Genomic DNA, 14,301 nt, shown 5'->3' on the forward strand with positions numbered 1-14,301 from the left:
AATGTTTTGACCTCATCAGCCCCCAGCCCCAGGCCACATCTCATAAAGCAGAACCACCTAGCTGAGCCTATGCAAACGCATGGAATCTTGAGAGATAGTCAAATATTTAAGTCACCAAATTTTAGAGCAGAGCTTAACTAAAGCAACAGCCTCCTGCATTTTTCAAGGTAGGGCTTAAACCTGGCTCAAGTGAAAGTTAATGCAAACACCTGAGCTTAGGCACTTCATTACAGTTGCCTTCATGTTACATTATCAACTAGACGGTAAGTTATTCAAGGTCCCAGTTATTGCTTTATTTTCTTTTCTCCATGTGTCCCCGTAGGTTTTAACACAGTGCTAGGCACATGGTACTTTGATACCCTGAGGTTGCCCATTGAGTCATAACAGAATGGAGGAGCAAACGGGGGTAAAAAGGGGGTCTCTGGTTATAGGACAAATTTTAAAGATAGAAGGATTTTGATTAAATCAATATTAATAACCAATTTTAAAAGAATATGTCTGTTTTATTTATATTGGTATTTAATCTGGTTTAGCTGAACAAAGGAATTAGCAGTCACTTAGAGGGTTTTTTTTTGTTTGTAAAACCTAAAATATCAATTTTAGTTAGAAGCCTTGTCATCTGTTAGAAATTTACATGTGGAATCATGAAAGAGGTAATAACTAACTAACTAAACAAATAAATAAAACGAGGGGTGGGGGAATGATTGTCTAGAGCTACACTGTAAAAGCAGGGGTGAACATAATAATTTTCTGCCTCCAGTCTCTGCCATGTGTTCTGCATGTACTTCCTGTGGGAAGTAACAGTTATACCCATTCACTGTAAGTAACCATGTGCCGGGAGTGGGTACTGTTTGCAGGACTGTTCACTAGTGTAACAATAATGAAGCACAAGTCAGAATCCTGGATTTAGCAACCAGCATGATGTGTCTGTTTGTCTGTTTGTGATCAGGACTTGTGTTTTTGTCTGTGTGCTTGTTTGGTTTTGGTATAAAGAAACTGATATTATTTAAAATGTGAGGGATTTTTAATTTTTTAAGTCCAAGGGCATTTTTGAGTTCTTTTACTTTTTAATTGTTAATAACTCTATCTCCAAGACAGAAAATATCCAAAATACTTAAATAGTCCTCCAGAATCTTTTCTTTCAGGACCCATCATCCCAGCAGACCTCTCCCTGCTATGTTGCTTCCCAGAATTCATAGTTCCATGCTTCAGAATTGCACTTGTTAAAAGAGAAAAAGGTTAGAAAATGCAGGGTATAAAAGGGAGTGTGTGTGTGGGGGGGGGGGGGTGAAGAATTAAATCCCTTGCTCTCCAGATTCCAAAGTGGCACTTGTGTAAAATGAAAATGTAACTGGTCTTTACGTAAATGACATATTCAGACATATTTATTAAATGTGTTTATATACTCTTTTGAAATGCAAGTAATTCACAGAAACAAATTTGCAGCACAAAGCTTTATTCATGCAGTCAGTCAATAGGTACTGTTCAGATACACTTTAAAATTATAATGTGAGGAGCTGAAAGCGTAACTTTACACCCACATACATCTACGTCTTTATCAAGTGAGACAGGAGAGGGAAGTGGGAGGGAGAGGGAGGGAAGGAGATGCAGGAAAGGAGAGAGGGAGAAAATACCGTTCTGGACCCACCTTCTCATCCCCCCCAAGCATGTGGGCATCACATCTAGTTGTAACAAAGAGATGACCGTGGCGTTTGCTTTCGGTTCCGCACAGGCGGACACAGCGCGCGCTGCGTGCGTGTCTGTCGTCTCCTCCAGGTCCCCCTTCCGCCCGGTGTTAGGAGCCCGGGAGTCCCCCTGCTCCGTGCCAGGCCCGCAGGTTCCTTGGAGACGCGGCCACAGGTTCGTGCGTGTGCGGTCCGGGGCGGTGGTCCATCCCGATGCTGGGGAGAGCATGGAGGCCCTCCTCCCCGAGACGGAGCTCGACCCCGACTCGGCCCATGGACCGTGGCAGGGGTGTGCGAGGTCAGAGGGACAGGCAGCCCCGCGGCGAGCAGGAGCGCGGCGTGCGGTCGCGCGGGCGGGGTGTCACCGCCGATCTCACCCGGCCCGGGCGCTTGCAGACCCAGGTAAGCCGCCCGGGCTCCGCGGTGTTGCTCCGTAAGCCGCTGCCCGAGAGAGTCCGAGCCTCCGCCCGGCCTCGCGTCGCGGTCCCCGTCCTCCTCCCGGTTCAACGCGCACCTGGCCGGGCGGCCGGGGAGCCCCCGGGCGGGACCGCCGGGCTCGGTTTGCCTCCGAGCCCGCCGGCACCCCAGAGGAGCCCGGGGAAACACCGCGAGCAGCCGGCACCCTGTCCCCCTGCGTCTCGGGCCTGGCGCCTTCGGGGTGAGGCGAGCGGGGACGCCGGCCTCCCCGCGGGTCCGAGGTCGCGCGAACGGCCACGGCGGAGACAGGAGGTCGCGGAGACGAGAGGCTGGAGTCCCGGTCCCGCGGCGGCGTCACCGTCCTCCGCTTCCCGGCGTCACGACGGGCTTATATAGGAGCTGGCAGCTGGGGACTGCCCTCCCCACTCGGCCCGGGCTCCCGCACGTGGCCGGCACAGCCTCGTCCCCGCGCAGGCAGGCGACCAGGCTACGGCGGCGGGAGCAGCGCGCGCCCCTGCCTCCTCGCCCTCCGCGCGCGCGCCCCGCGAGCCCGCTCAGCTCGGGCGCCACCCTCCCTCCGCGGCACGGGGAGCGTGAGAGCATCGCCCTCCAGGTGCGGCGATGCTCCTCGGGGCACGTTCCGTCGCCGGGAGAGGATGGTAACGGGAGCGCCGGGGCGTGAGAGCGTCGCCGAGGAGAGGGAGCGATTGATGGGCAGGGCGCGCACTTGGCGGAGGACAGCAGCCCGGGCGCCGGGCGAGCACAGACGGTGCGGCGCCGCCGCCTCCCGGCCGGACTCCACGGACCTCCGGAGCCTCCCGCCCCGGGGCGGCCGGGGCGCCGAGCCGCTGCCCGGGGACGAGGGTGGTCGGCACCGTGCGTGAGCGCCCGGGAGTTCGCGGACCTCGCTCCAAACAGCACTTCTGCCCCGGACCCCACTTCCCCGCCCGGACCCCCGGGAGCCCGCCAGCGCGCTGGCCGCGGAGGGACTTGAACTTGAGTTCAGGTGGGTTATCCCAGGGGGAGCGCAGGAGGAGACGTGCAGGGAAGACGGAAAAGGTGATGTTCAGTGTCAAGAGCGGACCATTTTCTTCCTGCCACTTGCTCGGGCTGAGCCGCTTCCCACGCAGATCTCCTGCTCACCCGCTCCTCGCCAGCCCAGCCCTCCAAACCCCCGTTTTCTTCGTATCCGGCATGCTATTGACCTTTTCATAACTTATGATTAGTCTCTGAAACGATCATATTTACTCCGTTGCTCTTTTAGTGGGAGGTCGATAGGCTGAATGATTTCCCCAGTCAAGTCATTTACTTCTGAGCCAATAGATGATGCCTTCGTCATAGTTTTCTGGGGGGAAAGTAACTCTGCGTTGCTTCTGCAGACGCCCAACTCCCTCTGAATCGTGCACCTTGGTGCTGAGCACACAGCAAAAGTTTTTAGCTTCTCCTCAGTTTCTGGTGCTTCTCAGGGGAGAGGAAAGGACTTTGGCTTTAAACACAAGAGGCGGTCAGGGAACCATCTCCTTTAACTTTTCTTCTGTGTGATCATTTGCGATGAAGAGGAAACAGAAGAGATTTCTGCAGATGACTTTGTTATTCATGGTGGCTGTAATTTTCCTGCCCAGTATCGGTCTCTGGTCGCTGTACAAGGATAAGCACCTGGTGAAATCGACGGAGCCCGGAGAGCAGCAGGTAAGTGCCGCGCTTACCTGGGAAAGATCCCAGGAGGCTGGTGAGGCTGGTGAGGCTGATGAGGTTGCAGCCGCGGCCACAGCTAGCAGGTGTGCGGCATCCTTGGGTTCGCTCCCAAGTCTTTGCAGAGCTGATGTTACAGGACTCCAGACACTTTGGGGTTTAAGCAAGTAGCCGTTTTAAGGTCGCGATCAATGACATGGGAGAAATGCCAAATAAACTAGAAAAGAAGGATGAGAGGCCAAGAGGAAGACATAACCTCTCACCGTTGATCTTTAGGTTGATTTTTGGCTTGAGGTGCATGAAAAGTAACTAACCGTGCTTATTTGTGGGATGTGGGAGAGGGCTTGGTACAAGTTCGGTCTCAGGGAATTGTGTTTGCTTCTCACTGAGTTTGCGTGTCTGTATTAAAGTGAATTGGGCCAGTTAAATCGTGAAACTTGTAAAGGGGTTCTCAAAAACCAAGTTACAGTTTTCTATATTTTTGGTTGTAATTTTTGCTTAGCAACAGCTTTTTGCCCTGTGGAAACGTAAAGTCTCTTTCTCCTTCGCTGTTGCTAAGGTGCGGTGGGGAGGTCTTTAGGCAGTTACTAAGGAGGTCGCTCAGTTTCACAGTCTGGCGATAAGTTTGTTGCTAAACGCTTACCTTCATGTCCAAAACACCACGTAGTGGATACACACACACACACACACACACACACATAATATGCAGTCCCTTAGTGCGTGCATCGCTCATCATATCTTAGCATGGATCAAAATAACTATCATTCTTAACAATAAAGCAAAATATCCTTCACAAAATGTTGATGAGATTCAATATTGTTGAATTCTTTGTTACTAATAAAGTAGCTTCTGCGATTAAACTTTTAACAACAGAGTGAAGCCTTCCTCATGATATGGATGTAACAGTTCTTCGGCTGGTCCTGTACATCACCTCGGAATATTAATGTTCTTAATTTCAAGGGTCATCACCCATGTACACTATGTACCTTTCGCACACAGAAGGCGTTTAGGTAGCCCAGTTGTGGACGACAGGGATATTTATTTATGGGAATTAAATATTCGTTCTTATACTTAATAAAGTGGAATTTCTCAGGACTGGAATTCTGAGGGGAAGCGCTGACATGCTTTCATTTCATTGTTGACTTCTGTCATCCTTTCTAATAGGGGTATAACTTTGATTTGAAGTATATTCTGTCATTCCAATAAAAAAAAACGAAGGTGGATACTTTGGATGTGAAACTTTTTTCCCCTATATAGATCATTTATTTCTCCAACCCTTAAGAGAAAGTGAGATTTTGTTAACATTAGTAGTTAATTATTAAAATTACTATTATTAAGATTTCCATTCCAATATTGATAAAATGACAAAAACAAAATGACTTTCCCTTGAATTTTGCTAATTCAATTAACAGTAGCCATCTGGATTATTTGCTGGGTTAGCTAACATAAAACACTAATTAATCTTATTAATGAGATATTTACAACTTTCCCACCAGCTCTATTGATTTTGACCCTTAATGAGAAATCTGTTTGTTCAATGGCATAAAAAAAATAAAGTGTGGCAAAACCAACTCTCTGGCTTGTTATTATAATCTCTAAAACAGTTTTCTTGTTTCTGATTCTTTTGTGGTACAAATGATATTTAATATCAGGTGAAAAATCAGTGGGTGTGAAAGGAATGGAGCAGCAAGAGAAGGGGCTGTTTCTCAAAGTTTCATACCTTGAAGAGTGAATACCTGAGATTGATGGGGATCTTGTGGCATTCCAGCTTGAGAGTCCTAGGTAGCAGTTTTAAAACCAAGAATAAACAAAAGGCAGTATGTGCCGTAAAATGAATGTTAGTTGCATACTTCAGTATTTTTTAGCCTAAATAATGATTTTAAAACTAATACTTTCTTACAGATACAAAATAAAGTTGAAAAGGTAGAAATCACTTACTGAAAGATAGAATTCAATATAAAACAGGAAAAGATAAGATTTCATTGGTTTTATTCTATTATTAAATCTAATTGGAAAGAAAATTAGGATATGTTGACATCATTATACAGGTATTGGATAGTAAGTCATATATATATATATATATCTGCATATATATGTGGGGGTGTGTGTGTGTATGTATATATATATATATATATATATATATGCACTTGACCAAGTAAAATGTGACTTGCAATGAGGAATTAAGCATGCTTAATATCGTGATGTAGTATTTTGCTAATGTGTCTACATTTCAAAGTTAGTAAGTCAGCTAAATACATAAGTTTTCAATTGAAGCATGTAACTTGACTATCGGGTAATGTGTTATTTAAATTTAGTACTTTCTTTTAAAAAGACGTTTTCATGGTTAATTGCTAACTGTCCTTCAAAAACCATCTTTTACTATATATTATCACCAAGTTGTAAAATGCTATGGGCGGGGATAACGTGCTTATCACTGGCAGTGGTCAGCACTGAAGGAGTCAAAACCAGTCACGTGCCGGAGGAAGAGTCTGGTTTTGCAGCCACTCTGTGGGACAGGGCAGTCCTGGTTCTAAGTGTGGTCCCAGGAGTGGGAAACCTTCACTGTTTTAAACAGTTTAATGTACAGTGGCTTGCAGGAAAATGCTTCATGGAAATTCAACATAATGGAATGGCTAATACTTTAAAAATCCCCTTCACTTGTATCTTATCAGAGCACATCACTAATAGTTTGTGTGTCTACTACTCAGTATAAACGGTTTTAGTATATTCTGAGATAAATTAAAGGGAGGTAAAAGAGAAAACAAACATGGAGACACTGTGTGTATTAACTGTCATGGTGTTTAGTATTTCACACATATTTTCTCAGGTCTTCTATACTATTACAAGTTAATCATTTGTATTTATAGTACTTTCCCACTAAAAGTAATATGTGTAATAATTCCCATGATATTAAAATATTTGCCCCATCTGTGATGCAGGAAAAATATGAAATAAAAACCCCTAAATTGTTCACCTAAAAGGCTTGTTTTTTCCCCCTCACACAACCAATGAGGAGCAAAAAATAGTTATAATAATGGAATAATTAAGAGGCTAATTTTATGGTTTGGACTCTGCACGATTGGAATCAAGTTGCAGAAGGAAATATTAAGCTCTTAAGAATTTTAAGATTTCTGTGAAAAATTTATAAAAATTATGATTTTATAAAAGACTGTAGAGTTCCTGTTGAGATGTTATTAAATTATCAATCATAATTGTCATGTTATTTTTAGTTGAGTTATATTTGTTGCTTTTTTGTTGTTATTGGGATGATTTAGGTATCTCCTTTATGTGTTTTAGAAATATATACATGTATTAAAAATCATCTGTTGATAATGAATTTGATATTTAGCTGAAATGATCCCTGTATAGTTATTGTATAGTAATTCCTAATTTCATTCTTTCAGACTTTGAATTGCTGCTCTTCTCTGGTTTCAGCTGCAATTGAATTGAAGTTACATATTTAGATCTCAATTAAGCTGTGCCGTAGGATGATGTTAGAGCAAAGCAATATTTTAGAGCAAAACTACTGCATCCAGCATTATTATACCTCTCTTTGTAATCATTTATGCAAGTACAGGTAAATAAAAAGGACCCCAAAACACAATCTTTTCTTAAATACATACATTAAAGAGATCATTTTTTTTAAAAGCAGCTGTAAAGCAGTTCAGCAACTAAGTTGAGATGCAACTCAATTCTCAATACGAGTGCGCGAATAATAATTCAAGAATATTCAGAATATGAAGAGGGTTTTGCAATTTTTGAAATAAAAACAAGGATCGAAATCCCAGAACTTTAAATTACATGTTTTCAGAATTGTTCAGAATGATTTTAGAAGCTTGTGTTTGGCTTGGATTTTTTTACCATATGAAATAAACCAAAAGACAACACTAGACACCCAAGTCACTTTTAAATTGTAGAACCTTCTTATTTCTTTGTCCTTCAGAATTTCTCTTTATAAAACAGGGCTAATCAAGCTTGCATGGTAAGTCCTGAGATCACATCTTGGCTGTGGAAAATACTGTGATGTAATATTTTGCTTTTAATGAGATCCACAAGTAAACTGTACTTGACCATGTGGGGCTTAACCTCCATTATTTAAAAAACAAAACAAAACAAAACTTTCCTGAGACTCCTCAGCATCTTTGTCCAACTTTTCCAACATCCATCAACACCACACTTGTGAGAGGGAGAATTCATCTTTTTGGCAAGAACTGCTTTCTGTGGCATTTTAAACTTATCTCGTGATGCGAAGATGTCAGATATTTGGAGCCAAGTTTATGCAAACCTTGTCATGCTTTTCTTTGTCACCCTGACCATAAGGCTGCAAGAGTGTCTGTGTTTCTTCTCCAGCAAACATCTTAGTTACTGGAAGAGCTAAAAACAGGAAAAAAAAAAAAAAAAAAAAAAGTAAGGTTTTCACTCCTCCTGCACTCAGGGTGGTGGTACATTGTCCACACACTAGGTGTGAAGTGATGCATTGGTTTGAGCCATACTGTTCTTAATTAGCTAAGATATAGATTTTAAATTAGGGTGCTGGAGGACCTTTTCTTGAATTTATGGAAAATCCGTCCTGACACACTCCAGGATTGCAACACACAGACCCCCATACCAAGAGCCTTAATTATTGGCTGTGACCTAGTGGGTCTGGACATGATTAGTTCACCACCTTGCCCCGTGGGAGGCAGCATGGAACAGTATCTTATGTTCACAGTCTGTTAAAAAATGAGATAGTTTTTTTTTTTTTTTTTTCCTCTCTGTTCATTTCTGAACAAGCTGTGCTGAATCAATTAACCTCTTTTACATTTTATTTTTCTATAAGAGAAACCAAATTAGGGGTGGAATATATAGGCAGAAGGGTGAGAAAGTTCGCTGTTTTAGTGTGTAGAGAAGATAATTGAGTTTTGTGTGTGGAAGTTTTGTCAGGAGTCGCCATGACAACCTGTAAGGAAGTTTGCAATGGCGTCTCTCCTTGGAACATTCTATACAAATGAAAGTCAGCTAAGGTGCACCCAGGATAATCTGAAAGAGAGGAAAAGAGTTCAGATAACTCTTGGTGTAAGTGGCGTGTATCCTCAGGTCAGGAGGTGTTTGGTCCAGCAGCCTCTCATTCTCATTTGCTTGGCTTGCTTATGATGAGGCGATACTTCAGATTCTTAAAACCACCAGACGTGATCACGTTATTCTTCTCCTTCCTTCATTTTTACATATGTGTTTACAAAAGTGCTGTTGTAGAGTCAAAGGTGCAAATGTGCAAAGAAATAGGACGTTCTGGAGACCATAACAAAGGTGAAGACAGACTCATAAATGAGGTACTTGCTCTCTTAGGACCTCTGTCCGTCACCCCACAGAGCTAACTATTCCTGGATTAGCTCAAAATGCAGTGGTGATGCTTGAATAGATAACCAAAAAGAACAAATAAGACACGTTCGTGCCGCTGAGAATATGTATTTCGACAGGCCCAAAAATATCTGTACTGGTTTTATTTAAAGTTGAAAAGAAGGGGCAGGGCATCCAGAAATGTCGAGAAACATTTGGTGAGGAACCCCACCATCCCCAACTAATATGTTAATGTCTGTTACTACCAACTCCAGCATGGTGGCCAGAAAGAGGGTGAAGAAATAAAGATATACCTAGGGTTTAAGGTAAATCACATCAATGTTTTCTTCTACTTTTCTACTTCCAGTTTAGTGGGAAAAAATATGGGCCAGATTGGCAGTATTCTCCAATTAAATGTATTCATTTCACATACTTATTTAGCAACACACATATACATGTACATGCATCCACACACATGGTCTCACTTATGAAGAAAAAATAAATCCACCCAACTGTTTCACTTTCTACAATTTTTTTTTTGTACTTTTGTAACTTCTTGCTTTTTCCATTGCTTTGACTCTGCAAAACAACTGTTCATCAGCTGAGTTTGAAGCTCATTTAAATGTTATTAATTTAATTCTAGGAAAGTATGGAGAGAGAGAAAGACAAGTGCATGTGTCTCTAGAAGTGTGAAAATCACAATAAGGATTTAGCCTGTGAGAGTTGCACAGATTATAAATAGTGCAATTTATTGTTATCCAGTAATATTATCAAGGAAGTTGTGACTGCCAGAGGCCGGGGTGGTGGCTACCATCTCTCTGTTACAGGGAACGGTGTGCCTCAGTGAGAGCAGAAGAGGTTCATTTCGAATTTACTTAAAGTTCCCAAATCCTCAATGGAATGTTACTTCAGTACTTGAAGTCTAGAAAGCCACAGTCAGGAGATTTTATTATCAGTCATTTTGATCTTTTTTATTATACAGTAAGTTCTCTACATAATGAACCTTCAAGTTCAAACTTTCAAAGATACGAACGTGCACTTGCATGTCCCGTCACGTGAGTTAGCTCACGTGCCTGGTGTACGTTGTCACGTGCGCGCATCCTGTACAAGTGGTTGTGCTTTTGTGTACTTTACCATACAGGACTGTATAGAGTGCAGTAGTACAGTATCTTTATTTCTTGCCTGTTCACTTGATGCCAGCCCCAGTGTGCCAGCTGTTGTATTGGACTACTGTACTTTTCAAGGTACTGTACTGTAAGATTAAAAATATTTTATTTTTTGCTTGTTTTTTAAGCATTATTTGTGTGAAAAGTATTATAAACCTATTACAGTACAGTACTATATAGCCGATGGTACTAGTTGGGTACCTAGGCTAACTTTGTTGTACCTACGTTGGACTTCACGAACGCACTCTCGGAGCGGAACTTGTTTGCATGTAGGGGACTTCTTGTAATAAAAGGACCAAATTGTCAGGACTCCCACTCAGGTTTGAGTGAGTTTTTTGTTTTTTTTTCTTTTTCCTTAAATGTGGTATGTCTCCCCAGCAGGAGATCCACTTGAACTTAATGTGAGGAGAAATAGCAGAATTTCCATATTGTCTCGTTCTCTTTTAGTAATTAGGCTGGTTCCAGCATGTAGCACTTTGGGACATTTAGCGAGTCGTGGGTCTTCCTCAGGTCAGTTTTCTCTAAGTCAGATGGATCTGATGATACCATTCTTGTGTTGTTATTTATGGTGAGGATTAAATGCTTTGTATCTTGGACAGCATATAACAAGGGTTAATGAATGTAGATCATTGTTATACATAGTATAAGTGTTTATAAGCAATCATTGCCTCTAGCAAGGTAATTAGTGTTTGCTTAATAAATATTTACAGATGGTTTCTCTTTGCAAGGCAATGTCAAGGCAGCCCAGCAGAGCAATGAATGTGGTACAGGACTTGCCATGGGATGTTAAATCTGGCGGAGAGGACTGTTGAAGAAACAAATAAATAGGGTCTAGAAAGTAAAAGGGCTTTTTTTTTTCCATAATTTTTTGGTCCAGTATTTAAGGACAAGTTGTTAATTTTATTTTACATATAATCATTTATTGCCAAAAAAAACTGATTTTTTGGTATATTGTATTGAACATTTTTCTAAAATTGAGGCTTTTAATAAAAGAGGAAAAACACTGCGATGTTTCTTTGTAGTGACCACCCTGACTTGCTATAACAAATAAAGTCCATGGCTCACATATAGGCATTTTTCCCCTACATTAATTACAAGTCAGAGTCTGAGAACTTAAACTTTTGTTGTTTAAGTCTTGGTTATCAGAGGCACTGAATAATTGTGAAGACAAAAATTAAAAAGCTGAGTGGAAACGATTGTTCACTACTTCAGTAACTAGGAAGCTCTTTATAGGGTAACTGTTTCCTTCAGTAGAGTTAGGGGGATACAGAAAAAGCATACGGTGTTGTACCCATTCTTAATTTTCTCACTAGTGAATTAGAGAGATACAATTGATATTCATGAAACAAAGAAACAAGCAGTACACAGGAGCATTTTCTGTGTGTGTGCTGGGCTTTTAGAAAAGGAAGAGAGTGATCTGAACTCCTGCAGGCCTTCATTCCTACAGGGTTGAGCCCTGTCTTGTTATGAAAATTAGACAGGGTTGGGGTTAGGCTGAGGGAAAGTCAGATACTTCAAGTTCTTATGCTGGTCTCACCACTTTCCAAAATACATCCTCTTGGGCAAGACAGTTTACATCTTTGAACCACAGTTCCTCATATGTTGACACAGATAGAACCTCCTAAAGGGTAGCAGAGGGAACAAATTGGATTAATATATGCAAATTGGTTCATAATAAATGCTCAGTTGAGGGAAGCTTAGCAAATAGTATTACTACCATTTTTTCAGTTTTTAGAATATCCATAGAAGGTAGTAAATAAACTTAATATTGTGTACATCTAATAAAGATATAATAAAACTTTTTAAAGTCTACCACTATCGATCTGCCTGTCCATTATTGATAAAATAAATGTTTATTTGGTATGTGCAGAATACTGTGTAGCCCCTGAGGCAAATGAGTGATGAAGAGAGAAATCTGTTTTCAGTGAGCTTATGATTTATTAGTTAAGAGAAGGCATGTACGACACCTATAATATAGGGATGGATTAAATTATTTTTTTAAGAAATAGATATTCTAATTATTTACAGTTTAGAAGAGGTCGAGAAAACATGTTCTTGTGTGATATTTATGTCGGGCCCTAAGGGTTTTCTGTACTGATTTAATCCTCCAGTGATTCATTGAGACAGGTGCTTCTGTAGAACCCCGATTCACAGTTAAGTAAGGTGCAAAGACAAAATTTGAGTCCATGTCCTCTGGGTCCATAAAAAGAGAAAATAATGATCTGTGTTAACAGCTACATAGTTTATGGCAAGTGAGGACTCTGAAAAGGTCATTGGGTTTGGTAGTTACTTGTACTCTCGGGATGGTAGTTACACAGAGTAGTAGAGGACTAAACAAAATCGTAAAAGATTAAATGGAAAGACTAATCGATAAGAGTTATCGGTGGGATCGACGTTGACATTAAAGGGCTGAATGTGGGGTCCTGGTTGACAGGAGACAATGGAAGCGAGAGGAAGGCTGGTGCAGAGAGAGAGTGAGGAACTGGCCACTGAAGAGGATGCAGGTGGTGCAAACCAGCAGGAGAGATGCAGGAAAGCTTGTCATGAGCTAAATGGTCAATTCAGAGCCTGTGCTTTTAATAGTTTGAGAGCCTCTTGGCAGGGAGGTCTGAGAATTTCCCTATGCGGTTGTCTTACTAATCTGTAGAGGTAATTAAACATTTGTGAAATGTTCCGTAAAATGGGAAACTATATCTTATCTATCTATCTATAATTTAATTTATATATGTATTCCTATAATAACAACTGAAGACTGTAATATTGAATGAGGATGCCGAAAAACCATGCAGCCACCTGACCAATAAGACAACAATGTACTTGTCAAAATCAATGCAGATAATGAGCAGATACACAGAGTAAAGGAAAAAAGCAAGGCATTAAGTTTATAATAGGGTAGATGGTGCGATGGGGTGGCGGTATTTATTATAAGGATAAGGAGATAATAGTCTTCAGTTGCCGAGAATTTCAAAATAGTTTAAAAATAATAAAAGTAATAAAATGATTATGATACAAGCAATAAGAATAAAATAGTAAAAGATACTATATTAATAATAAAGTTATATAACAGTGAGTTCTTACCATGTATAAGATACCATGTTAAGCTGTTCTTAACTAGTCACAACAAACATGAAGTATGTAAAATTGCTATCCTATTTTGTAAATGCAAAGTGATTTCTTAAAAATTTATCAAGATCATACGGTGTTTATTCTACCAATACAAAATGTTGGACTATGTATAATGTCCCATGTAATGCAACTACATTGGAAATATCCTAGACCATAGCAACACAAGAAATTATATATTAACTCAACTGTGAAAGGAAACAGGCACAGTAGTTAAGGGCACGGACGTTAGAGCCAGGCTGCCTAGTTTTAGTTCCAGTTCTATTACTTGCTACCTGTTTGACCTTGGGCAAGTTATTTCTCTTCTCTGAGTCTTAGAGTTCCTGTTTCTAAAATGGGTATAAAAACATTTCTCACTTGATTCAGTTGATGTGAGGGTTAAATAAGTTAATATGGATAAAATGCTTGGAAAACTGGATTGCACATAGCAAGCTATTTTTTAAAATTTATTTTGTTTTTTTAATTGAAGTTGATGTACAATATTATGTACATTACAGCTGTACAATATAGTGATTCACAATTTTTAAAGTTATATTCCCCCATTGTACAATATATCCTTGTAACTTATTTTATACATAATAGTTTGTACCTTGTACTCCCCTCCCCCTATATTGCCCCTCCCCCCTTCCCTGTCCCCACTGGTAACCACTAGTTTGTTCTCTGTATCTGTGAGTCTGCTTCTTTTTTGTTATAATCACTAGTTTGTTGTAGTTTTTAGATTCCACATGTAAGTGATATCATACAGTATTGGTCTTTCTCTGTCTGACTTATTTCACTTAGCATAATGCCCTCCAGTTCCATCCATGTTACTGCAAATGGCATTATTTCATTCTTCTTTTTATGGCTGAGTAATATTCCATTGTGTATATGCAGCATATCTTCTTTATCCACTCATCTGTCCA

The 14,301-nt window shown here is 41.0% G+C and overlaps 1 protein-coding gene across 1 annotated transcript in view; it reads left to right on the plus strand.

Moving 5' to 3' along the window:
* Positions 1-2,646: 2,646 nt before the first annotated feature.
* Positions 2,647-14,301, plus strand: part of GALNTL6 (polypeptide N-acetylgalactosaminyltransferase like 6) — a gene marked incomplete at its 3' end in the record, with an annotated part of 1,147,279 nt that continues 1,135,624 nt past the window's right edge. The window contains exon 1 of the mRNA XM_079925494.1: positions 2,647-3,791. Within this exon, the coding sequence (XP_079781620.1) occupies positions 3,654-3,791 (138 nt within the window). The 5' untranslated portion in view covers positions 2,647-3,653. The remainder of the gene's footprint in view (positions 3,792-14,301) is intronic.

The sequence above is a fragment of the Stenella coeruleoalba genome (assembly GCF_951394435.1).
Source record: "Stenella coeruleoalba genome assembly, chromosome: 7".
Taxonomy (NCBI): domain Eukaryota; kingdom Metazoa; phylum Chordata; class Mammalia; order Artiodactyla; family Delphinidae; genus Stenella; species Stenella coeruleoalba.